Source organism: Erythrolamprus reginae, chromosome 2 (assembly GCF_031021105.1).
Source record: "Erythrolamprus reginae isolate rEryReg1 chromosome 2, rEryReg1.hap1, whole genome shotgun sequence".
Classification (NCBI taxonomy): Eukaryota; Metazoa; Chordata; class Lepidosauria; order Squamata; family Dipsadidae; genus Erythrolamprus; species Erythrolamprus reginae.
The window spans coordinates 216,971,409-216,997,964 of record NC_091951.1 but is presented as its reverse complement, the minus strand read 5'-3'; the positions used below and the strand labels follow the sequence as shown (position 1 = coordinate 216,997,964).

General features: G+C 44.5%; 2 protein-coding genes across 8 annotated transcripts in view; one reads left to right on the top strand and one right to left on the bottom strand.

The window, feature by feature from the left end:
- Window positions 1–13,534, top strand: part of PHC1 (polyhomeotic homolog 1) — a 250,073-nt gene extending 236,539 nt beyond the window's left edge. For all 4 annotated transcript variants that reach the window (XM_070741838.1, XM_070741840.1, XM_070741842.1 and 1 more), the window contains 2 exons: window positions 100–331; window positions 12,574–13,534. In XM_070741838.1, the coding sequence (XP_070597939.1) occupies window positions 100–331; window positions 12,574–12,728 (387 nt within the window). In that variant the 3' untranslated portion in view covers window positions 12,729–13,534. The remainder of the gene's footprint in view (window positions 1–99; window positions 332–12,573) is intronic.
- A 9,502-nt stretch (window positions 13,535–23,036) lies between these two features.
- The window catches only part of M6PR (mannose-6-phosphate receptor, cation dependent), a 79,900-nt gene continuing 76,380 nt past the window's right edge, over window positions 23,037–26,556 (bottom strand). For all 4 annotated transcript variants that reach the window (XM_070741827.1, XM_070741825.1, XM_070741823.1 and 1 more), the window contains exon 7: window positions 23,037–24,532. In XM_070741827.1, the coding sequence (XP_070597928.1) occupies window positions 24,410–24,532 (123 nt within the window). In that variant the 3' untranslated portion in view covers window positions 23,037–24,409. The remainder of the gene's footprint in view (window positions 24,533–26,556) is intronic.

Here is a 26,556-nt window from a genome sequence, read left to right as displayed (position 1 = left end):
GCAAGGTTTTACAATCCCTTTTTCTTTCCTTCGTATACATTTTTTTCTTTTCTTTGTATACAATTTTCATTCCTCTGTTTTATGATCTTGGATTTGCAGGGCCAAGAAGACTCAAGCAGAGGATCTGATAATTCTAGTTATGATGAAACACTCTCCCCCACATCACCGGGACCTCTTTCAGTGAGAACTAGTCATGGAGAACGAGACCTTGTCAATTCCAGCATGACTCAGCCCATTTCTGACTTACATGGTATCAATCCAGTTTTCCTGTCCAACAATCCTAGCCGCTGGAGTGTGGAGGAAGTATATGACTTCATTGCATCCCTACAAGGCAAGTCGGGTATCTTTTCTCCCATGCCCTGAAGAGAAGGAGTGGGGTAAATGGCTGTATATTGGACACTTAAATATTAGCATGAATAAGGTGTTGGTAGATTTGAAATAGTTACTTACTTACTTACTTACTTACTTACTTACTTACTTACTTACTTACTTACTTACTTACTTACTTACTTACTTACTCTGCCTTTTTCTCAGGTTCAGCATGACATTTAGCAAGCTCCTAACTTCTCCCTCTCCTGGAAATTGGAATTGGTCAAAGGGAAGTGTTAGAGGAGACGGTTCACAAAAGGAGCCTTCTTTCCACACAACTGTTATTGTTGAAGCTATCTTTCCCTTAGATAGATCTAACAGATGTACTATTTGCCTATATCCAGGAGCTCTGAAAGGGAATATTATTTATTTGTCCTTCTATCCCTTATTATTTTTATACATAACTCAAGGTAGCAAAAATACCTAATAGCTATATAACAAAATGACTTTAATTAAATTCTAGTTTTGTTAGTGATAATGACAGAAGCATTATCTTTGCTTCTCATCTCTGTATAGAGACAATAATAGGAACTTTGCAGGGGTGTTAAGATAATTAATCAAAATAGAACTGGAAGGGACCTTGGAAGTCTTCTAGTCCAACCCCCTGCCTATACCATTACAGGCAGGTGACTGTCTAGTTCAGCAATGGCGAACCCTTTTGCCTCAGGTGCTGAAAGTGCTTACATCCATAATTTAATGCCCTCCATGTGCCACATCGCCCCACGCCCTTGCATGTGCAACCCCCCACCCCATGCTGCCCCACCCCCATATATGCATGCACTATGCTTCTCCCCAATTTCCTGACTTCCAGTGGGCCTGGCAGGCCCATTTTTCACCTTCCCCAGACTCCAGAGGCTTTCTGGTAGCCTGGAGAAGGTGAAAATGGTCTGACCCTGAAGCCATCCTGCAGCAAAAAACACCCTCCCAGAGCCTCCACATGAGCCGAAAATAACGATGATGGTGGTGGTGGTGGTGGTGATAATAATGATGATGATGATGGTGATAATAATAATAATAATAATAATAATAATAATAATAATGCAACAACAACAATAGAGTTGGAAGGGATCTTGGAGGTCTTCTAGTCCAACCCCTGCTTAGGCAGGAAACCCTACACTAGCTGGCTGGCAAGCACATGCACACTGGACCTGAGCTAGGGCAATTGCTCACGTGCTAGCAGATATGGCTGCACGTGCCACCTGTGGCACGCATGCCCTAGGTTTGCCATTATGGGTCTAGTCTTTTCTTTAAAACCTCCAATGATGAAGCACCAATAACTTCTGAAGTCAAGCTGTTCCATGTTTCTCCTCTTCTTGATTAGTTTCCATACAGTTTCTTGTCTTGCCTTCTGGTGCTTTGAAAAATAAGTTGACTCCCTCTTGTTTGTGACAGCCTCTCAAATACTTGGACAGTGCTAAATGTTATATTCAGGTTCTGGTTGTATATAAGGTAAGTTGTTTTGATATGAGGATCCCAATTACATTTTGTACATAGACCAAGATACCTGTCTCTCACCCCCCTCGCCACTGTTCATTCTAAGCTATGCGCGTGCGCACGCACCCCAACACATACCCCCGCACACCCTTTTCCAAGGGCGCGCAAGGAACCGTGGCCGCCCTCATGCCCCTGACTTCTCGCCGCTGCCCCCCACCCGCCCAATCCGCCTCTCTTTCTCCTCCTCTGCTTCCCGCCTTGGGGTGCGGCTCCTCCCACAGCAGCAGTGGCAGCTGCAGCTTCTCATCCTCATCATCCGGCCGCTAGCCACTCCAAGCGCTTTGGGAACGCCCGCTCCACCCCTCTCGCAGTCCCTTCGCCGAGAGCGCTTTCATCCCGGGGTGTCAGCGAGGGGGCTGCAGGAGAGGCGGGACAGGCGTTCTTCTCACAGCAGAGGCAGGCAAAGGTGATTTTCAATGTCAGGCGCTTGGGCGCGCATGCTCCCCATCCCCCTGCCAGCCCACCTGGAACATTCAAAATAAGAAAAACCTTCACTGGCGAAGTTTTTTTTAAATTTTGAATGTTCCGGGCGGGCTGGCAGGGGGATGGGGAGCGTGTGTGCCCGACATTGAAAATCACTTTCACCAGCCTCCGCTGTGAGAAGAACAGAGAGAGAACAAGAGACAGTGAGAGCAACGGACAGAGCAAGATAGAGAGAAAGTGAGAGAGAGAGAGAGAAAGAGTGAGAGAGAGAGAGAGAGAGAAAGAAAACAAGAGAGAGAAAGTAAGAAAAAGAGAGAGAGAAAGAGAGAGAAGAGAGGAAGGAAGAGAGAGAGAATGAGAGAGCAAGAAAGAAAGAGAGATGAGAGAGGAAGGAAGAAAGTGAGTGAGAGGAAGAAAGCAAGAGAGAGAGAGAGAAAGCGAGAGAGAGAGAAATGATAGAAAAAAGGGGAGGAAAAAAGAGAAATGAGAAAATGATTGAGGCAGAGAATGACAGGAAGGAGAGAGAAACACAGAGAGAAGTGACTCTTGATTTAAAGCATATGGTAAAAGCACTTAAATAATAACAGAGAAAAAAAACCCTCACCTGTTTTTATTAATAGTTATATTTTTGGTTTTGCTGGTTGTTTTAGTTTTAATAGTAATGGATTTTGGTTTTTTTTTTATTATTAATTTCTTTTAATAAAAAAGAAGGGATTTTCTTGTTTGTTTGTTTGTTTGTTTGTTTATTTATACTTCTATGCCCCCCCAGTCCCAAGGGGACTGTCGCTCAGACACTATACTTTTCCGCCCCACCGAAAAAAAATTAGAGGGAACATTGGCCCTCACCCCCTCTCACCCAAGTAACAATCAAATAGGATGTGAACCAGGTCTTCTGCCACTCCGCAAATTTAGAGATGCTCATTGTAGGATATAAAATGAAATCTCCCATATCTGACCCATTGTGTCAAGTTGTTCAAATCTTGCTCACGTAAATATCTCCCTAAGATGTTATGGCAGTTGTAATTTCAAATAGCTGTCTACTTGAAAAGTATGTTTGTATTTACTCAGCAATTTCAAGTTACTCACCTTACTAAGGATAGCTATATCGCCTTCACTGGAGGTCTTCAAACAGACTGGACAGTCATCTTTCTGGGATGGTTTAATGAATCCTGCATTGAGGAGGTGTTGGACCCGATGACCCTGGAGGTCCCTTCCAACTCTATGATTCTATGAGTCTATATAATTTGTGCTTCTATATCCTTAATTCTTTGGGCAACTCTTTTTTTTTGAGTTGTACTCCTGTTACACAAGAGGAGAAGGCCACAGCTTCTTACAAAATGCATTAGTTTAGTGATCCAGGTGATTTGTGGCTGTAATTTTATTAGTTCTAGTAGACATAACTTGGGGAATCGATCAGTGTCCATTTCATTGACTTTGCACCAGTAGTTATATGTTCTAATTTTGAACAGTGCATGAATTGTATAAATTCCCAATTCAGCTCTAACTGCTACAGCAGATGCTCTTGTTTTTTAAATAGAGTTTATTAATTTTGTCATGTTAAAAAACACAAATACAAAATACAAATACAAAAAAGACAAAGAAAAATAAATAAAAGTAAAAAAATAATAAGACAAAAATCAAATTAAACAAATATAAACAGTAAGAACACCATACAATATATTTTACAGCATTTTGTATCAAAATATACAGCATGTATATTCCTCTTTTTCTTTTATTTCCATCATCATCCTACAGTGGTGGGGAAAGTATTTAGTCAGACATGAATTGTGCAAGTTCTCCCACTTAAAAAGAAATGAGTATACCCCCTCACATTTTTTAAAATGTTGCCAGCAGTTTAGACATTAATGGTTGTGTGTTCCGTTATTTTGAGGGAACAGCATATTTACAGTTATACAAGCTGTATACTCCCTACTTTATATTGTAGCCGTCATTTCTTCAGTGTTATCATATGAAAAGATATACTTAAATATTTACAAAATGTGAGGGGGTGTATTCACTTCTGTGACATAATGTATATACAACTTTCCTACTTCACCATTTAAGTTGGTAGATGTTTTTTGCCATTAGTAATTTAACCTATAGTTTCATATATACATGAATATTTTATCATTCAGGTTTTAGTTTTTTCTGTTTCTTACTTTTATTCCTAATTGCTAGCCAATTGTAAATCTATTCCAAATTCTACAATAGTCCAATTCCTCTTTTTCTTTTATTTCCATCATCATCCTACAGTGGTGGGGAAAGTATTTAGTCAGACATGAATTGTGCAAGTTCTCCCACTTAAAAAGATGAGAGAGGCCTGTAATTGACATTCAACTATGAGATACAACATGAGAAAACACATCCAGAAAATCACACTGTCTGATTTTTAACGAATTCATTTGCAAATTATAGTGGAAAATAAATATTTGGTCAATAACAATAGTTCGTCCCAATACTTTGTGATATATCCTTTGTTGGCAATGACAGAGGTCAAATGTTTTCTGTAAGTCCTCACAAGGTTGGCACATACTGTTGCTGGTATGTTGGCTCATTTCTTCCTGCAGATCTCCTCTAGAGCAGTGATGTTTTGGGGCTGTCACTGGACAACACGGACTTTCAACTCCCTCCAAAAGTTTTCTATAGGGTTGAGATCTGGAGACTGGCTAGGCCACTCCAGGACCTTGAAATGTTTCTTATGAAGCCACTCCTTCATTGCCCTGACAGTGTGCTTGGGATCATTGTCATACTGAAGGACCCAGCCATGTTTCATCTTCAGTGCCCTTGCTGATGGAAGGAGATTTGCACTCAAAATCTCACAATACATGACTCATTCTTTCATGTACATGAATCACTTGTCCTGGTCCCTTTACAGAGAAACAGCCCCAAAGCATGATGTTGCCACCCCCATGCTTCACAGTAGGTACGATGTTTTTGGATGCAACTCAGCATTCTTTCTCCTCCAGTTTTACTTTGGTTTCATCTGACCATATGACATTCTCCCAATACTCTTCAGGATCATCCAAATTCTCTCAAGCAAAATTCAGATGGTCCCGGACATGTACTGGCTTAAGCAGGGGGACATATCTGAGTCCCTGGCAGTGTGGTGATACTGATGGTAGCTTTTGTTATGTTGGTCCCTCCGTGTGATTCTGATATTTTTGCTCACTGTTTTCGTGATCATTTTGACTCCACAGGGTGAGATCTTGCATGGAGCCCCAGATCGAAGTAGATTATCAGTGGTGTTGTATGCCTTCTATTTTCTAATTATTGCTCCCACAGTTGATTTCTTCACACCAACCTGCTTGCCTATTGCAGATTCAGTCTTCCCAGCCTGGTGCAGGGCTACAATTTTGTTTCTGATGTCCTTTGACAGCTCTTTGGTCTTCACCATAGTGGAGTTTGTAGTGTGACTGTTTGAGGATGTGGACAGGTGTCTTTTATACTGGCAGCAAGTTCAAACAGGAGTCATGACTACAGCTAATGAGTGGAAGACAGAGGAGCTTCATAAAGAAGAAGTTACAGGTCTGTGAGAGCCAGAAATCTTGCTTGTTTGTAGGTGACCAAATACTTATTTTCCACCATAATTTGCAAATAAATTTGATAAAAATCAGACAATGTGATTTTCTGTTTTCTCATGTTGTCTCTTATAGTTGGGGTCTACCTATGATGTCAATTACAGGCTTCTCTCATCTTTTTAAGTGGGAGAATTTGCACAATTGGTGTCTGACTAAATACTTTTCTCCCCCACTGTATCCATTTCAGCACATTCTATAATCTTACTAATTAACATTTCGGCGAAACCTTTTTTTGCTTCTAGTATTGTGCAAAGGTAAACATACCATGACTAAATCTGGTATGTATGCTAGGTTGAATTGTGGATGAATGCTTTTGAAATTAATTGGGGTTTTAGAATAGGAATTTTATATGTTTTTAAGATTGATGTTTCTCCTTAGAATTTTAAATATTAGATTTCTTGTACATTTGTATTTGTTTTGTTGTGTGCCACCCTGAGTCTCAGGAGAAGAACACCATAGAAATAATAATAATAATAATAATAATAATAATAATAATAATAATGTCAAAGCCAGAATTGAAAAATCAACAGACGATCCAAAGTGCAGACTCTGTAAAGAAACAGATGAAACAATCGGTCACATACTCAGCTGCTGCAAAAAGATCGCATAGACTGACTACAAGCATAGACACGATGCGGTGGCACAGATGATCCAGTGGAACTTGTGCCGGAACTACCATTTACCAGTGGCAAAGAACTGGTGGGATCATAAGCCTGAAAAAGTGGTCGAAAATGAGCAAGCAAAACTACTGTGGGACTTCCGACTTCAGACTGACCGAATTCTGAAGCATAACACACCAGACATCCTGATTGTGGAGAAAAAGAAAGTATGGATCATCGACATCGCAATCCCAGGGGACAGCAGAATTGAAGAGAAGCAACTATAGAAATTAATGAAATACAAAGATCTAAAAATGGAGTTGCAACAACTCTGGCATAAGCCAGTAAAAGTGGTCCCAGTGGTATTGGCACGCTGGGCGCAGTGCCAAAGGATCTCAGCGGACACATGAAAACCATCAGAATTGACAAAATCTTCATCTGTCAATTGCAAAAGGCCGTTTTACTGGGATGGCAAACATAATTCGCCGCTACATCACACAGTCCTAGGTGCTTGGGAAGCGCCTGACTGGTGATGAAATACAAAATCCAGCATAGTGATCTCGTTTGCTGAGTTGTATTGACATAATAATAATAATAATAATAATAATAATAATAATAATAATAATAATAACAGCAACAACAACGATAATTCTGACTCCAGTTAATATGTGAAGAGTTAAGTACAGTAATACCTCGTCTTATGAACTTAATTGGTGCTGGGAGGAGGTTCGTAAGGTGAAAAGTTCGTAAACCGAAACATTGTTTCCCATAGGAATCAATCGAAAAGCGATAAATGCGTGCAAGCCCAAAAATCAGAAACCGGCCGCCACTACAGAAGGAGGCTTGAGCCTCCCGATCCTCCCCGCCCCTTTGCAATGCATGTCATCCTGCATGCAGGATGCCATGTAGTCAGGAAGATCCACCCCCAGCCAAAACCCCAAAGGCGGTCTGCCGCCGCCCGCTTGAGCCAGGATGACAGGCAGGGCGTGGAGGAATGGGAAGCTCAAAATCTTCATCTGTCAATTGCAAAAGGCCGCTTTACTGGGATTGGCAAACATAATTCACCACTACATCACACAGTCCTAGGTGCTTGGGAAGTGCCCGACTGGTGATGAAATACAAAATCCAGCATAGTGATCTCGTTTGCTGAGTTGTATTGACATAATAATAATAATAATAATAATAATAATAATAACAACAACAACAACAACGATAGTTCTGACTCCAGTTAATATGTGAAGAGTTAAGTACAGTATATCTCGTCTTACGAACTTAATTGGTGCTGGGAGGAGGTTCGTAAGGTGAAAAGTTCGTAAGACGAAACATTGTTTCCCATAGGAATCAATGGAAAAGCGATTAATGTGTGCAAGCCCAAAAATCAGAAACCGGCCGCCACCACCGAAGGAGGCTTGAGCCTCCCGATCCTTCCCGCCCCTTTGCCATGCATGTCATCCTGCATGCAGGATGCCATGCAGTCAGGAAGGTCCCCCCCGCAGCCAAAAACCCAAAGGCGGTCTTCTGCTGCCCGCTTGAGCCAGGATGACAGGCAGGGGGTGGAGGAATGGGAAGTTCAATCGCCGACGGCTTCAGCTTCCCATTCCTCCATGCACTTCGCCCTGCCTCCTGGCTCAAGCGGGTGGCGGCAGACCGCCTTTGGGTTTTCGGCTCGGGGGGAGGGAGTTAGGAAGGTCCTCCTGCTCGCCTGGTTACCTTGTGTGCACCGCAGAACGGGACGAGCCGGCGATGTGCGCCCTGCGTCCCCCACCCTGGCTGCGGGCTGTCCACGCCGCTGCTCCGCTCGGTTGGCGGCCTTGGAGAGGCAGGAGCCAGGCGCTGGCCTGCTTTTTGTCCTCCGCCGCCGCCCGCTGGCTGCGAGCACTCTGCCAGGCGGCTCCCCCCGCGCCGCGCCTCTTTTCTGTTTGTTCTGGGTCCGCAGAGGGAGGGAGGGAGGAAAGCAGAGCGGAATCTGCTCGCCAAGCACCGCGGGGAAGGAGGGAGAGAGAAGCAGGCGGGCAGCAGCCGTGGTGGAGGCCAAGTCTTGCTCCGGGCTGTGCCCCCTCTGAGCGCTCACCGCCCCTGCCCGGGAAACCGGAGCATCCTTCCCCTCCACGCACTTCGCCCTGAACGCCTCCTGGCTCAAGCCGCTGGCGGCAGACCGCCTTTGGGTTTTCAGCTCGGGGGGAGGGAGTTAGGAAGATCCTCCTGCTCCCCCCCGAGCCGAAAACCCAAAGGCGGTCTTCTACCGCCCGCTTGAGCCAGGAGGCATTCAGGGCAAAGTGCATGGAGGAATGGGAAGCTGAAGCCGCTGGCGTTTGAGCTTCCCATTCCTCCACGCCCTGCCTGCCTCCTGGCTCAAGCGGGCGGCATCAGACCGCCTTTGGGTTTTCGGCTCGGGGGGGAGCAGGAGGATCTTCCTAACTCCCTCCCCCCGAGCCGAAAACCCAAAGGCGGTCTGCTGCCGCCCGCTTGAACCAGGAGGCAGGCAGGGCGAAGTGCATGAAGGAATGGGAAGCTGAAGCCGCGGGCGTTTGAGCTTCCCATTCCTCCACGCCCTGCCTGTCATCCTGGCATTCAGGGCGAAGTGCGTGGAGGGTTTGGCATTCGGGTTTGGCGTTCGGGTTCAGGAGGCTGCTGGGAAGTCTCCCGGCTGTTTTAAAAGGTGACAGCTGGGCTGCGGGGCTTCCCAGCAGCCTCCCAAACCTTTTCCTAACTTCCGGGTTCGGGGTTCGGGAGGCTGCTGGGAAGCCCCGCCGCCCGGCTGTCACCTTTTAAAACAGCTGGGGGGCTTCTCGGAGGCCTCCCAATGCCGAACCCGGAAGTTCGGGTTTGGCGTTCGGGTTTAGTAGGACGCTGGGAAGCCCCCCGGCTGTTTTAAAAGGTGACAGCTGGGCGGCGGGGCTTCTTGGCGGCGGTGGAGGCAGGGGTTCATAAGAAGAAAAAAGTTCGTAAGAAGAGGCAAAATTTTTCTGAACCCCAGGTTCGTATCTCGGGTTGTTCGTAAGATGAGGAGTTCGTATCATGAGGTACTGGTTATCTTTTACAATTTTTGATTCCAATATTCCCAATAAATACAGCTCTGGTTTCATTTGAATTTTATATTCCATCATTTTTTCCATCCATTCCTTAACTATTTGCCAGAATTTCCATGCATGTGAACAAGGAACATGTGGTAAAATGTTCCAGATTTATGACTGCACTTCCAACATTGGTTTGGAAACATTTCAGCCAATATTGCTGGTAGCAGATGCCATTGGTAAAACATTTTATATAAATTTTCCTTATAGGCCATTGACATTTGTTGTGAGTATTCCCTGTCAGCCTCAGAAAGTGTCAGATTCAGAGGAGGACGAAGAGACAGAAGCTTTAATATACCCTGATTTAAGAGAATTGTCGGACAGCAGTGGAGATGAGGGCATAGGTGAAAATGAGTTAGACATTGGCACGGGAAGCAGTTCTTCAGAGAATGGGGGGGGTAGCTGACAGTCCCTGGGTAGATCCGAGATTTAGGGGATTCACAAAAAGAAAGGATGAGATGTTTGGGGAAAAGTTTTGAATCTGCAATTTAGAACTGTGTAAATCAATGCGTCATAGTCTTCGGAGAGGGGCGGCATACAAATCTAATAGATTGAATTGAATTGAATTGTATCAGGAGAGATGCCGCTTTCGTTCAAACTGTATGTTGGAAAATGGACAGTTTTCCTCACTTCCGAGAAGTAAGCTTTTTATATCTTATGATAAACTGCAAAAATAAGATTTAACATGACTCAGAGATAAGTCGCTGACAAGGAGTTTCTCCTCTGCTCGTTAGAGAGAATTTATAGCTTGCAAACTCAGCCTGTGAGATTGGAATGTGTCTTAGCATAGCAGCATTGTAACTGTGATAATCTTCCCAGTTGTAAGAAGAGAAATAACTGTTTCTTCTTCTTCTGTTCCTTAACTGTTTCTTCTTCTAATTTAAATCTTAAAAGGATTTTCTATACATTTGTAATCATTTTTCTATCTGATACTTGTAATATTTTATTTACTTCCAATTGCTTTTCATAGATGCCAAATTTCTCCTCATCTAAATCTTCTAAATCTTGTTTTAATTTGTAGATATGGCCACCACTCAATTACAAAACCCTGTTTCTTTAGACGTTGTACCGATTTTAATTCACCTTTTTCATCCAGTAGCATTGTAACTCACTATTTTATTTAAATCTATTTTGTTTGGATAGATCATTGCTGCCATGATCGATAACCAAATTGGGATTTTTGTATAGTGATTCCTTTTTATTTTTTCCCAGGTGGAAAGCAGAGAGTTTCTTAACAAGTGTCTTTGAAAATACAGTGATCCCTCGATTATCGCGAGGGTTCCGTTCCAAGACCCCTCGCGATAATCGATTTTTCGCGATGTAGGGTTGCGGAAGTAAAAACACCATCTGCGCATGCGTGCCCTTTTTCCATGGCCGCGCATGCGCAGATGGTGGAGTTTGCGTGGGCGGCGGGGAAACCCGGATCTTCGTCTGCTCGCTGCTGCTGCGGCCGCCCAGCAGCTGATCTGCTCGGCGGCAGCAGCGAGGAGCCGAATCAGGCTTTCCCCTTTGCGTGGGCGGCGGGGAAACCCGGATCTTCGTCTGCTCGCTGCTGCTGCGGCCGCCCAGCAGCTGATCTGCTCGGCGGCAGCAGCGAGGAGCCGAATCGGGCTTTCCCCTTTGCGTGGGCAGCGGGGAAACCCGGATCTTCGTCTGCTCGCTGCTGCTGCGGCCGCCCAGCAGCTGATCTGCTCGGCGGCAGCAGCGAGGAGCCGAATCGGGCTTTCCCCTTTGCGTGGGCGGCGGGGAAACCCGGATCTTCGTCTGCTTGCTGCTGCTGCGGCCGCCCAGCAGCTGATCTGCTCGGCGGCAGCAGCGAGGAGCCGAATCGGGCTTTTCCCTTTGCGTGGGTGGCGGGGAAACCCCGATCTTCATCTGCTCGCTGCTGCTGCCGGACGAAGCGGCCTGAGGGGGCTGGTGCGGCGGCGCCTTCGCCTCCTTCCACGCCCCGCCCCCGCTCAGCAATTGGCCCAGCAAGACCTGCCTCTGACTCATCCTTCTTCCTGAGAGTTCCCTCGCGTACGGTTTGGGATGCCGGCTTTGGCAGTGTTTTCAGGACTTTTCGCCCCGCTTTTTCCCTATGCCTCTTCCCTTCTGAGATCTGGGCAGCGCCCCCGGACAAACTTCTACAAGATTCTTGCAGTTAGCAGCGCTCTCCTCGCCTTCGCCTCCTTCCACGGCCCGCCCCCGCTCGGCAATCGGCCCGGCGGCATTGCTGGCATTCCAGGCGGGCCGCCCGGCATGAGCACCGGTTTCGTGCCTCTCAGGCCGGGCAGACAAGAGGTGCGGCGCTCCCACGGGGAAAGGAGAAGGCGGCTCAAGCCCTTCCCCGTGCGCCCCTCCGGAGGAGCCTCTCTGGCGGTTGTCCGGGTGGGTGAAGGTGGCTGGGCCGCTGACAGGGACAGGCGGTGAGCGCTCAGAGGGGGCACAGCCCAAAGCGAGACTTGGCCTCCGCTGCGGCTGCTGCCCGTCTGCTTCTCTCTCCCTCCTTCCCTCTCTCTCCTGACATGCATGGCAAAGGTGCGGGGAGGATCGGGAGGCTCAAGCCTCCTTCGGTGGTGGCGGCCGGTTTCTTATTTTTGGGCTTGCACACATTAATCGCTTTTCCATTGATTCCTATGGGAAACAATGTTTCGTCATACGAGCTTTTCGACTTACGAGCCTCCTTCCCGCACCAATTAAATTTGTAAGTCGAGGTTCTACTGTAGTGGAATCACCTGGTATGGTACTAAACTATGTAAAGCTAAACTGAGTCAAAATTGGATAGGAGAATAATAAATCCCAGGTTGGTAAACCAGACTGGGAAGTAAAAAAGGAAGCAAACACATGCCACCCCTGAAGGCATCAATGGCAAACCATTTCCTCATTATTAGCACTATTATATTGAAGAAATCAAGCTTGACTCAAGTGTTTTTAAATTGTGTTTGAACATAAAACTCTGGTTCTTACAAATATCGAGTTAATCTATAAATGCTATTAAATATGTATATAGCTTCTATTTCTCACAAAATTTTCTCTGATACTTGAATCTATTAGGCTGCCAGGAGATTGCAGAGGAATTTCGCTCCCAAGAGATAGATGGCCAGGCCTTGCTTCTGCTAAAAGAAGAACATCTCATGAGTGCCATGAATATCAAATTGGGTCCAGCTCTTAAAATCTGTGCCAAAATCAACATTCTTAAAGAGACCTAACATTGGAATGCAGATTTTTTTTCTCTAGCTGTAATGAATACACTAAATGCAAGAAAAAAATTCTTTCACAAGCCTGTGTCATGGGGGAAGAACTTGGGGGAAGAATAACTCCCTTGGAGGCCTTGAAACATCTCATCAAAAGCATAGACTATCTTCTGCTGTGCTATGAATTGTTCCCGATGGAAAAAGGCAAAATAAAATAAAATAAAGTACTGTTCTGTAGCTGCTGGGAAACCTTCCTGTCAAGTTGCTGGATTCTCATTTTTCTCCCGGTAGAATCGTTGTTTCCACATAATTTCAATTTTCAGGGGAGCAATTGGTACTGAATCTTTTCTCTTGCTAAAGGCTTCTATTTGGCAAAGTAAAGAAATGTTTTAAATGACATCTTTTCTAATTGAAGTGTTGATTGAAGGTAAGTAGTAAATTGATTTCATATAGAACACTGGAAGAAATGTTAACTGAACATTAAAGACTAGAACTGGCCCAAGTCTAATGGGACTCTCCAGAAGATATTACTTCTTATAATACCATGAAAAGGCTTAAATATTTTTAATTCCACTTGTGTCTCTTGTGGTGTTTGGATAAAAATTACCCAAGAGCCAAAGGAGAATCCAACGCTATTGAAGCTCCAAGTGTTTCATCCTGCTTTTTAAAAAATTGTCTTTGGTTTTTGTATCTTACTCTTTCACTTATGAGAGAACATATGGGACAAACTTTCTGCTATCAGGTTTGTATCTTCTGTCCAAAGCCTGTTTATTTTTGTTTATTAAGCAAATTATTCAGTAAAAGGAATGCTTCATAAACAATATGGTCTGTTGTCTGATTTTTCTCACCAAGGTTTGCATAATCAAGTTTGCAGCTTTTTTTGAATTCTCACAAGCTTTATTTTATTTATTTACTTATTTATTTATTTATTATTTAGATTTGTATGCCGCCCCTCTCCCTCTTGTTATTAGTCTCTGAATTTAAATTTTAGAAACGATTTTCTGATCAATTTGTAAAAGTTAAATCTTCAAAATATCTTTTAATTTAAATTGTTGTTCTGGAATCTACACATCTTCAGGCGAACTTTTATTCTAACAATTTAGAATTATATTTAATTTCATTGTTCTGCCAATATATTGAAACACATTTGTAAAGCTGTATGTTTAAGTTAATTTAAATAATTATTTCAAAACCTCAATCTCTCAACTTAGGATAGCCAGGCTTTTTGATAGATGATTTTCCACTCCTTCCCTTCTACAGGTGAAACTCAAAAAATTAGAATATTGTACAAACATTCATTTATTTCAGTAATGTAACTTAAAAGGTGAAACTTAATCTATGAGAAATATTCATAACAAGTATGGCAAGATAGTTCAAGCTGTGATTTGTTATAATTGTGATGAAGCTCATGAAAACCCCAAATCCCCCATCTCAGAAAATTAGAATACTACATGCGATCAATAAAAAAAGGATTGTACATAGAACAATATCGTACTTCTGAAAAGTATAAGCATGCATGTGTACTCAGTATGTACCCCTTTTGCAGCAATTACTGCCTCAATGCGGCATGGCATGGACTCTATTAGCCTGTGGCACTGCTGAGCTTTTATTTATTTATTTATTGTTCTGTCTGAGTCCCCCCAGAAGCCAACACCAACCAAAAAGAGTAGCCAGACACACTGGTAAAAAGCAAAGGCAGTTTATATAATTCCAAGCAAACACAGGTAACAAAAACTGTTCTTACGGACAGGAACACTCTGAAGCTTCACAGAGGTTTCACGAAGGCCAGGCAATAAAACAGGATTCTTGCTGGCAAAAACAACGCTGGAGATAATAAAACCCACGCCTCCCCCAAGTCTTCCAGACTTCTAGGCCACAAGCCAAGATCAGAGACGCCAAGAATCGAAGCAAGGTCACAGGACTCCCAGTTGATAACTCTCCACAAGACTGTAAGGGCGGGCCTGCCTTTTCAACCCTGCTGAGGAGAACCACACCCAAACCCAGCTGTTGCCAATTCAGGGATGTAAATACCTTTCTAATTGGTCCCTTTGAGCTACACGGCGCTGCCTCATGTCTATTATAGCTTGTGCGTCTTCATCCAATGAATCCAGGCTACTAGCTGGGGAGAGGGCCCCCCCCCGGGGGTCTCAGGCTGCTCTCCCTCCTCTTCCTGACGTTCCTCTCCCCCGTCTGCCTGATCCTCCCCCTCCTGTTCACTGTCCTCCTCTGGGCATGGATCCGGCAGAGATCCAGCCGGTCCCTGAGGAGCCTCAGGCTGAATCACAACATTTATCTATTGGATTTATATGCTGCCCCTCTCCTAGGACTTGTGGAAAACCAGGACGCTTCAATAGCAGTCTTCAGCGCTCTCTCATCTTTCTCTTGGCTATGCCCCATAGATTCTCTATGGAGTTCAGGTCAGGCGAGTTTGCTAGCCAATCAAGGACAGTAATCCATGGTCATTGAAGCAGGTTTTGGTACTTTGGGCTGTGTGGGCAGGTGATAGGTCCTGCTGGAAAATGTAAGTCACCATCCCCATTAAGCTTGTATGCATATGTTAATCCTGGACTTAATGAAGCACAGTGGACGAATACCAGCAGATGACATGGCTCCCTAAATCAACACAGACTGTGGAAATGTTACACTGGACCTCAAGCATCTTGCAATGTGTGCCTCTCCATTCTCCACTGCATCTGGAAGGAGAGTCCAACATGGGTATTTTACCAATCCTATTGGTAGAGACTGAGTTACAAATTTACATATTAATTAGGTACCGCCCCCTTGTAGTCCCCCATGAGCCCAGTTTTAAAAACTCAGTCCCAGTGTAGAGATGTACTGAGTTTTGCTTAAGAAAGGAAGGTAACGATTAATTACCTGTTTAATGTTTTCTCTCTTTTTGTTTCCCTACAGGCGCAGAGCATCGTTGGTGATGGGGTCGCTGTCCTCCGTGGACACCACCCCCGACGATCTCCTTAGGGGTCGCTTCCCTCCAAGGGAACTTCCCCCAAGAGGAGCACCTCAGCCCGGAGTCCCTGGCCCCCGAGGTCAAACTAGGGCTGCGAGCCGAAGGTGGGAGGGTCCGCCCCCCCACTGGGAGGCTCGAAGGCGCGAACGCCCAGAGAGAGAGAGCTCCGCATAGGGAAGCGGAGCCGCACCCGTCAGCTGTTTGGCGGCCGGCGAGAGAGCTGCCAGAGCGCTGAAACCGGCGCTACCACCGCCGCCGCCATTACCGCTGCCAGGGACAGCGACGATTCGGCAAGGAGAGGTCTCAGGCTCAGAAGCCCAGCGGCAGTAAGGGCGCCATTGGAAGAAGCCGGGACCGTGGAAAAAAGCCGCGAAATGGTGGCGCCGCCATTTTGGAGAGCCTTCCTTCGGCTGCAAAGGCGCGAACCGGAAAGGCTTCCGGCAGCTGGCTGGCGCAAATGAGCAAAGAGCTCTAGTGCGCAGACGCAATACTAAGAGATGATTGGATGCCATTTTGCATCCAATACGAGGTTCCTTCGGAGGTGAATTTGTTGGAGGTGCAAAGATATGAGTACAATGGAGGATCAACCGGGGGGTGAGAAGGCTAATTCCCCAGCTGTACCCAAGGATAAATCTAAGGGAAAGCCTAAAGAGAAAGCCTAAAGAGAAATCACAATCTCCGGCCTCAGCAGCCTCAGTTAAGGAGGCAGAAAAACGTATTAAGGCTCTAGAGAAGAGATTAGAGGCAGCCTTGCTCACCTCCCCCTCAGCACTCCCTCTGACACAGAGGCAGCCCTCGACTCCCGAGCCAATGACCCCCCAATCTGCCTTTGGGCATATGGGGGCCCTCCACGAAGGGGATTGGTCGCCTGATAGACAACTTCCTCCATTACCTCAGGCCATATCCTCCCCAAATGTATCCTGGACCAGGCCCGGGTCAAAAGGCCAAGCCAGGCGAAGCCCCCAGGGGCCCTCAGCCATCTTTACCCCCACAGCAGTGGGGCTGAGGTCACAGACTGGCACATGGCAAAACATGCCACCTGACCTACAGGATATTATTGCCAATGCCTACTCACAAGGCATGGCGGCTGGGGTTAACCAATACACTCATCTCCCACCAGCGCAATCAAGGAACCTCTGGTCAGTACCACCCCCCTCGGGTTTGGGGTCCTTATCGGAGGAAACAGCCTTGGGCGAGGACAGTGATAGAGACTATGATCTTTCAGAGGACGAGACTACGCCAGAGCAACTGCCAGCGGTAGGTCTGTTCAAGCCAATTCTATTCAGAACTCTGCTGTTTAAGGCGAAGCAGGTGATGGACCTACCAGGAGCATCTAAGGCGGTGGAGGCAGACTCCGGGAAGACTTCAGCTACCTTGCTCAAAGAACCTCAACCCGAGTCCGACCACATTCCGGCCTCAGAGATCTTTGTTGAAGGAGTCAAACGTCCTTGGCAACACCCCGTGGCGGCTCAGGGGCCCTCGAACCTAGAAAGAAAATTTTACACGTTTGATGAGGAGGTTGAAAAACTCCTGGAGTTCCCTCCCATTGACCAACCAATGGTGACGCTGGTCTCCAGCACCCTGGCGCCTTCAGAGACGGGGGAAAGCCTAAAGCCGGAAGACAGGAAAGCAGAACCACTCCTACGCAATGCGCACCAGATGTCCAGCTGGGGGTTCAGAGCAGCGGCAGCGGCTTCGTTCTTCAACAGAGCCTCAATAATGTGGCTACAAGAGATGCAGTCGCGACTCGGCCCAGAAGATGGCCGACTGCGCCAAGATCTGAGTAAGCTGTTGGCGGCGGCAGAATTCTCCACCAATGCCACCCTCCATGCGGTGAAATTCTCAAGCAGGAGTATGGTGACCACACTTTTGTCATGTCGACTCTTGTGGCTGAGAAGCTGGCCAGCAGATTTAAAATCCAAGTGGCGATTGGCCTCAGCCCCTCTACAGGGCTCAATGCTCTTTGGAGACATACTGGACAAAGTTCTCATAGAGGACAAGGATAAAAGAAAGGTTCTGCCCAAAGCCAGCAGGCGCCAGGACCGCAGGTCCGCTCCATACACGAGGCGCCAGCCCTCCCAATGGGAACCTGTCTCGGGAACGGGGCAGAACCAGAGACAGTTCACACAAAGTCAATACTCTCCACAACCCTTCAGAAGTGACCGAGGGTCCTACCAAGACAGACCAAGAGGTTACCACCAGTCGAGACGGCCCTTTCGAGGGAGCAACCAGAGAGGGTTTCGACGCTCGAAATGACTCACCCAGCCCACTGCCGAGAGGAGGGAAGCTCCAACACTTCAGTACCTCCTGGCAAGAGACTTCCTCCGACAAGTGGGTTTTAGCCACAGTGTCAAGAGGTCTTCGCCTAGAATTTATAGGACACCCACCGAATTGTTTTGTGCAATGCCCAATAGTTCGGGACTTCCAAAAGAGACAACAACTGCTCAAGGAGATTGCGCATTTACTAGACATCCAAGCCATCGAACCGGTACCTCCACAGGAAGAGGGCAAAGGCTTCTATTCCATGATCTTCTTCGTCCCCAAATCATCTGGGGGGTACAGGATGATCCTCAATTTAAAGCAACTAAATATTTTCATAAAATACAGGAGGTTTCGAATGCACTCCTTGCAAACAATTCTGCCCTCAATCTGTTCTCATGACCTATTGACATCAATAGATCTAAAAGAGGCGTAACTACACGTGCCCATACACCCGACGCACCGGAAATATCTCTGTTTCTGTTCTGGGGGCAGTCATTACCAATACAGAGCCATGCCCTTTGGCCTTTCATCGGCTCCGCGGACGTTTACAAACTGCTGGACGCATTGACTGCCAACCTTCATTCCCAATCCATCAGGTTGATGGCTTACCTGGATGACATAATTATATTGTCCAGGTCCCCGACACAGGCCAAGAAGGACTTGAACAGAACTATTCGGACCATGGAAACCCATGGCTTCACCATAAACGTAGGAAAAAGTCAACTGACTTCCACGTACAGGCTCCTACATCTGGGGGCCGTTATAGACACACGGACAAATACGGTGTCATTGTCTCCAGAGAGACAGAAGAACATACACCAATTGATCTCCGGTCTAAAACAAACCAGAGGGATCCCGCTGTCCTTACTGTCAAAGATATTGGGGACTCTGGTGTCGGCCATAGGTATTGTACCCTGGGCCAGACACCACATCAGAAGCCTACAGTGGTTCTTACTTCCAACTCAAAGAGCCAAAACAAGTCACTCCAACAGGAAGGTCAAATTGCCAAGAAAGGTCAGAAAGTCCCTAAAGTGGTGGACTTCCAAAGCACTACAAAGAGGCTCTCCATTCCGTTCACAGGACAAGATCATCCTCACAACAGACGCCAGTCTCTTCGGATGGGGTGCCCATATTGGCCAACACATGGCACAAGGCCTGTGGACATTAGAGGACCTTTCACCGATCAACATAAATTTCCTCGAACTCGGGGCGGTCTTCTTGGCCCTGCAAACCTTCTCTTCAATTGTCCAGGGAAGGCATGTACTAATGTTAACAGACAATGTGGCGACCAGGGCCCACCTGAACCATCAGGGGGGCACGAGGTCACGACGACTCATGGAAGAGACCTCAAGTCTCTTCAATTGGGCCGAGCTTCATCTGGCATCATTGACTGCAGAGCACATTGCTGGAACCAGCAATACCCAGGCGGACTGGCTCAGCAGGACCACTCTGGATCCATCAGAGTGGAAACTGGACCCAGTACTGTTTCACCAGTTGACCCAGAGGTTCGGCATGCCCTCAGTAGACCTTTTTGTGAGTCGTCAGAACTCTCAAATACCAAGGTTCTACTCCCGCTTTCCGGAACCAGGGGCAGAAGGCACCAACACTCTGCTATCCCCCTGGCCCCCCGGGCTCCTTTATGCATTCCCTCCCGTGAACCTCTTACTAAGAGTGGTGGAGAAGATCCTTCAGGAGAAGGCGGAAGTAATACTGCTGGCACCACATTGGCCACGACGCCCGTGGTTCGCCGACCTAGTGGCATTGTCAGTATCACCACCGTGGAGAATTCCGAGCCAGAGCATCTCTCTCAGCCAAGGGAATCTTCAACACCCAGATCCCCAATGGTTGCAACTGACAGGATGGCACTTGAAAGGCATAGACTAAGACAGCTAGAAATACCAGAGAAGGTCATCGACACCATGCAGGCCGCAAGACGCCCATCAACCTATCGGATATATCAGGCAACATGGACAGCCTTTTGTAAATTTTGTGACAAAAATCACCAGAATCCTAGAGAGGCATCAGTAATCACAGTTTTGGAATTTTTACAAACTGGGATAGAACGGGGCCTGGCCCCAAATACCTTGAAAAGGCAAGTAGCAGCTCTTTCCACCATGATTCAGACATTAGACTCCCGTTCTCTGGCCCTACACCCTTGGGTAAGGGATTTTATACGGGGAGCTGTAAATAAACATTTACCACCAGTTCAACGGTTCCCATCATGGGATCTTGCATTAATCCTTAAGGCTCTAACAAAGCCTCCATTTGAGCCTCTAAGATCTATATCACTTAGATTTCTTTCTTTAAAAACAGCGTTCTTAGTGGCAATAACTTCGGCACGCAGTGTGTCGGAACTTTCTGCCTTATCTGTAAGACCTGATCTCTGCGTTTTCTATCTGGACAGAGTAGTACTTCGGTTAGACCCCACCTTCATACCAAAGGTGAATACGATATTCCACAGGAAACAAGAACTTATACTCCCAGATTTTTGTACACATGGGAGTCATCCATCAGAGTTAAAATGGCATAAAATTGATGTCAGGAGAGCCTTGAAGATCTACATCAGACGGACTGAGACATTCAGGAAGTCTGAAACGCTGTTCATATCGTTTTCACAACATAAAATGGGACTTGGATTGTCTTCAAAATCCATCAGTCATTGGATTAAGGAGTGTATAACGGAAGCCTACAAGGCTGATGGACAGAACCCTCCAGCAGGGTTGACGGCACATTCAACTAGAAGTGCGGCCACGTCTGCAGCTTGGTCAACGCAAGCATCTATAGAAGACATCTGCAGGGCTGCAACCTGGGCAGTCCCCACGACATTTATCAGACATTACAAGTTGGATTCTTTCGCTTCGGCGGAAGCAGCCTTTGGTAGACGTGTTCTACAGCGAGTGTATTCTTCTCCAACGTCCCTAACAAGACCTTCTCCCTCCCATGGGCCTTGAATCTTTGGTATATCCCATGTTGGACTCTCCTTCCAGATGCAGTGGAGAAGACTCGTTGTACCTACCTGAATGGTCTTCTCGATACACTGGAAAGAGAGTCCAAACCCACCCGGCAGTTGAAGTTTGGGGACGCCGGAGAATGGGTTTGTTGGTTGAGTTTTTGTGTTGTTATTAATAAATTTGGTTATCCTCTTTACAGTGTCTTCGTTTTTAAAACTGAGCTCATGGGGGACTACAAGGGGGCGGCACCTAATTAATATGTAAATTTGTAACTCAGTCTCTACCAATAGGATTGGTAAAATACCCATGTTGGACTCTCCTTCCAGTGCATCGAGAAGACCGTTCAGGTAGGTACAACAGGTCTTCTTCCCCCATACTCTGGGTCCTTGGTTTCCAAATGAGATGCAAATGTTTCCATGGTCTGTTCATTTGGGGATCCATGTCATCTGCTGGTATTCATCCACTGTGCTTCATTAAGTCCAGGGTCAACATCTATCGGGATATTTTGGAGCGCTCCATGCTTCCATATGCATATAAGCTTAATGGGGATGGTGACTTACATTTTCCAGCAGGAATTGTCACCTGCCCACACAGCCCAAAGCACCAAAACCTGCTTCAATGACTGGATTTACTGTCCTTGATTGGTCAGCAAACTCATAGATTAGTCGCTCATAGATTAAGTTTCACCTTTTAAGTTACTGAAATAAATGAACGCTTGCACAATATTCTAATTTTTTGAGTTTCACCTATATTTACAGTTTAGCATTAAAAAAAATTAAACAGAGGAACAGCGAATAGGGAAATGTACTTTGCTTATTATGTTCTTCATATTTTCTAGAGATATTTAATATAGAATATTACTAAAATATGTAACTCATAATTTATGGTAACATGCTGAATAAGGCACCTAATATGCAGTGTACCCTCTAAGGCGCGCAGTGTGCTGTAGCGCACACAACTCTAGACTTCAGCACGTTTTTTAATGTTGCGCAATGAAACCGGGTGCCGTTTCTGGCCGCCCACCCACCCGGCTGGCCGCCCACCCACCCGGCTGCCTGCCTTTGTCTGCAGTGGGGAGGTGTGAGGAGAGGCTTCCTTGGGACTACTTTTGAGTCATCTCCCACACTTGTTATGGACAAAACGGTGCTGCTTTGCCGGCCTTTTGAGATTCCCTGAGAGCCGGCTGAGAATGATGATGAGTAAGGGGAGGCGTGGGGAATCCTGGTGAGTCAGCGTGCCATTTAAAGTGGAAGGGGGTGGGTGGGATTGAAAACGAAATGAAGGCAAACTTTGAATGGGATTCATTCTTTATTCTATTGTATTATTCTGTTCCGCTCTGCTCTATTCTAATCTCTATTCCAATCTCTGTTCTGTTAAATTTTCATTCTATTCTATTATTATATATACACTACCCTATTCTTATCTCTATTCTGTTCTATTTTATTCTGCTCTGCTCTTCCAATCTCGAGCAAAGAGAATGGGAGAAGCCCTGGCTGTAACATGATCTCCAAATTCCCTCCAGTTTACTGTCTGTTTGCTGTTTGCTGTTTGTTTGTTTTTTTCCTTTGTGACTTCAGGAGACCACCAGAGGAGATAGAGGAGGGAAGTGATGTCATGTGGCTATAGAGAGACTCAACAATGCAGAGTATAAAGTCTCTCTTTGAGCACAGAATCCTGATTACTGTTAAACATTTTGTCCAACATTTATTCCCCTCAGGGAAACTAATGAAATCTCTTTAATCTTAATTAAACTACGCTATATTAATTAGCTGAAACCATGAATTAGCGATCTGCCAGCATTGAAAGGTTTTCTTTCTTGAAGTGGACTTCTATCAGTACATTGTTTTTCTATATTCATATCTACTATGAAACAAATTACTGTATTTCAGCTTTCAACAAATGAAAGAATGTATATGGTATCTTTCAGCTTCTAGACTTAGCCCACTTACCATTAGAATTGTTCCAGCCCTATTTCCTACCATTGAACCTTACTTGCTCTTTTCATTTGATTTAGGCCTGTAGGGTGTGGAAATGTCTTTCAAAGAAAACGTAGCACAAAACTACATTGAGATCATGACTGTTTTCAACTAAAATGTATTTAGTTGTAATTTACAAACCGTTTGGAATTATTTAAACATACACATATTTTGAAATTTCAAGTCATTTTTAATGTTAAAGTTGCATCTCTTTAATACAAAATCTTTTAAATTTTGCTATGAAAAAAATGACATAAGTAATGGCCCACTTCTTTTCTCTTATAAAAGAACCTGGCAAAGGGGGCTATACTATGTCTCAAATCTTATATCAACTACAGTACTTCTTTGTAAAAGGAGTAAAAATAGATACAGCCTGTAGATATACCTGGAGATTTACTCCCAAGTTAGATCCACCAATTCCACTAGGAAGAGACTAAGTAAAGATGTAACTTTATTTCCCCAGAAGCTAATATTCCCAGTAAGTTCAAGTGAATTCAGGAGTCTAATTGCATTTTAAATGCAATTTTAAGAATTGTCATTAGGAAACAGTACAACATGCACCAAAGAAAAGGAAATAAATCCTTGAAGCTAACAGACTTGTCACGTTTTATCTTTAAAAAAAGAAAAAAGCACATATAGGAACAGATCAGATTTGACACTATTCATACTTATAAGCAGAAATATAAGCATTAATATTCACCAGTTTTAAAAATATTTACTACAAACACAAAAATAGTTTGAACAGAACCAGAATAATATTTTCCTCACAGATTTTGAGGTTTCCTACCCTATATTTTTTGTTAAAAATCATTTTCATTGTTGGTCTCTGTATTTTATATAATTTGTAACTGCTGGCACTTTCCTATTTGTAATGACAAATGAAAAACCAGCTTTTATACAGAATGTGTTTAAAACACCAGTGTTAGTTATTATTAAAGTCTGCTCTTTTAAATCTTATAAAATATTGCCATTTAAATTTAGACCATTTAAATGTAAATGACAGCATCCATTGTAGCTAACATGCCCCCCTCCCCTTAACAGACTATTCTCCTTTGTTAAGAAAATATAGATATTTCCATTTGGTCTATTGAGTCTCCACAGTTTTGAAAAAGCAACGACAAGCTTCATTGAGTTGTGAAAAAAATTATGTAACTGCATAATTGAAAATCAGTATCCAGTGTTTTTGAAGAGTAAAGCCTGTAGGAAATATGCAAGTACATTCAATCACTGTAGCCAAAGCCTTTTTGGTATTACTTCAAACCCTTTCCTCTTCCATAGATTATTTGTTTTCTGTGTATTTCAAACTGTCACATGAGCTTTCCCTTTTGGAAAATGGTTCTAAGCAGTCAGTCCAAAACTCCGTAGTACAGCTTTTTGTTCATAAACCTTGCACAGAATTTATTTGTATCGCAAATATGAAAAATAGTGTGCAGAATAATGGGTATTTCAAGTGAAAGCAAGTGGCTTAAAAGGGCAATTAGTTGAGGGAAAACTGACTAGATGTCATTTGTGTAAGAACTGTACACAAATAAAAGGTTCCAATCACATGGGCAGCAAGTGGTCATCTTGCTCTTCTGATTCTTCTCCAAGCTGGTCATCACCAACCCCACGGTATGCAGCTGGTACATTCTGTGGCTTAGAACGGCACATGAAATCACAGCCATCCTGCAAACAAATTAATGAAGTAAAATAAGATCAAAGTACAATAATATCAAACTTGCAACTGAAAAAGTTTTATTTTTTCAATTACTTTGATCTGATTTTGTTTTTTAATATGGAGTGAACAAGAGTGCAATCCTAACAACAAAAACGCCTATCTTACTAAATATTGGGCATTAGTGATTTAAATGTCAATGATTTATAGCAGATTCAAAAAACATTTCATGGATAAGTTTATCACTCAAGACTCATTATAATTAGTCTCTAATTAGTAGGAGGCTTGGCTGTATAGCTAGAGGTATAACAAGCAGGAAGAGGGAGATTGTGATCCCCTTATGTAGAGCGCTGGTGAGACCACATTTGGAATACTGTGTTCAGTTCTGGAGACCTCACCTACAAAAAGATATTGACAAAATTGAACGGGTCCAAAGACGGGCTACAAGAATGGTGGAAGGTCTTAAGCATAAAACGTATCAGGAAAGACTTAATGAACTCAATCTGTATAGTCTGGAGGACAGAAGGAAAAGGGGGGACATGATCGAAACATTTAAATATGTTAAAGGGTTAAATAAGGTTCAGGAGGGAAGTGTTTTTAATAGGAAAGTGAACACAAGAACAAGGGGACACAATCTGAAGTTAGTTGGGGGAAAGATCAAAAGCAACGTGAGAAAATATTATTTCACTGAAAGAGTAGTAGATCCTTGGAACAAACTTCCAGCAGACGTGGTTGGTAAATCCACAGTAACTGAATTTAAACATGCCTGGGATAAACATATATCCATTGTAAGATGAAATACAGGAAATAATATAAGGGCAGACTAGATGGACCAGGAGGTCTTTTTTTGCCGTCAGTCTTCTATGTTTCTATTAGTCTACTTTCCCCAGTTGCCAGTGCTTGAGAAAAAAATAGTTAAACCAAAGTATAGTTAGTTTGATTTTGGTATGTTAATAATTAGATAGAGGCACCAAAAACTCCAATAAATTGATGATCTATTATTTCAAAATACCACTAGGATTTAGGTTTCATTATTTAATAAGGCATGGAACCAGATACATTCCAATATCAAAGTAGAGCTTTAAACATATGGATCACTTATACTAAGAGTGTAGAAAACAGCAACAAAGAGGTCTGGTGATATATAGGGTTCAATCTCTTCTATGGACTAAAAATGGGTTCCTTTCAGGGCTGCCTTAATCCGAGGGAACAAAAAGAAGTCTGCTGGGGTGACGTCAGGACTATAGGGGGGTGGAGCAACATTGGCACCTGGTGTTTGGCCAGGAACTCGCGGACTCATGGCAAGGCACGTTTTTCGTCCATATAAGAGATCCAATCAGCCGTGACGAAGACCTTGCGAGAGGTCCCCGAAGACGCCTTCCAGAGCGTGTACCGGTCATGGCAGAGTCGCTGGAAAAAATGTGTAGAGGCCCAAGGACAGTACTTTGAAGAATTTTAAGTGTTTGTGCAAATCTGTTCAATAAATTACTTTTAAAAAAATTAATTGCATTACTTTTGGAACCCACCCTGTGGGCTGAACAATTGAGAGAATTAGAGGTTATGGTAACAGTCCTCCGGTACATGGAGGAGTTGTCACAGAGAGGATCTCTGAGGGCAGGACAAGAAGTAGTGGGTGAAAGCTCACTAGAGATCCAATCTACAACTAAGGAGAAACTCCCTGACAGAACAATTAATCAGTGGAATTCCAGAAGTTGTGGATGCGCCATCACTTTCAAAAAGAGACTGGACAGACATTTTTCCAGAATGGCACAGGTAATCCTTGTTTTACAACAGTTCATTTAGTGATCAAAGTTACAACAGCACTGAAAAAGGGGACTTGCAACCATTTTTCATACTTATAACCTTTGCAGCGTCCCCAAGGTCATATGATCAAAATTGAGGGATTTGGCAACTGACTCATGTTTGGACAGTTGCAATGTCTGGGTGGTGGGGGTTCATACGATCCCTTTTTGTGACATTTTGAGCAGAAAAATAAATGGGGAAGCCAGATTCATTTAACAACTGAGTTACCGTC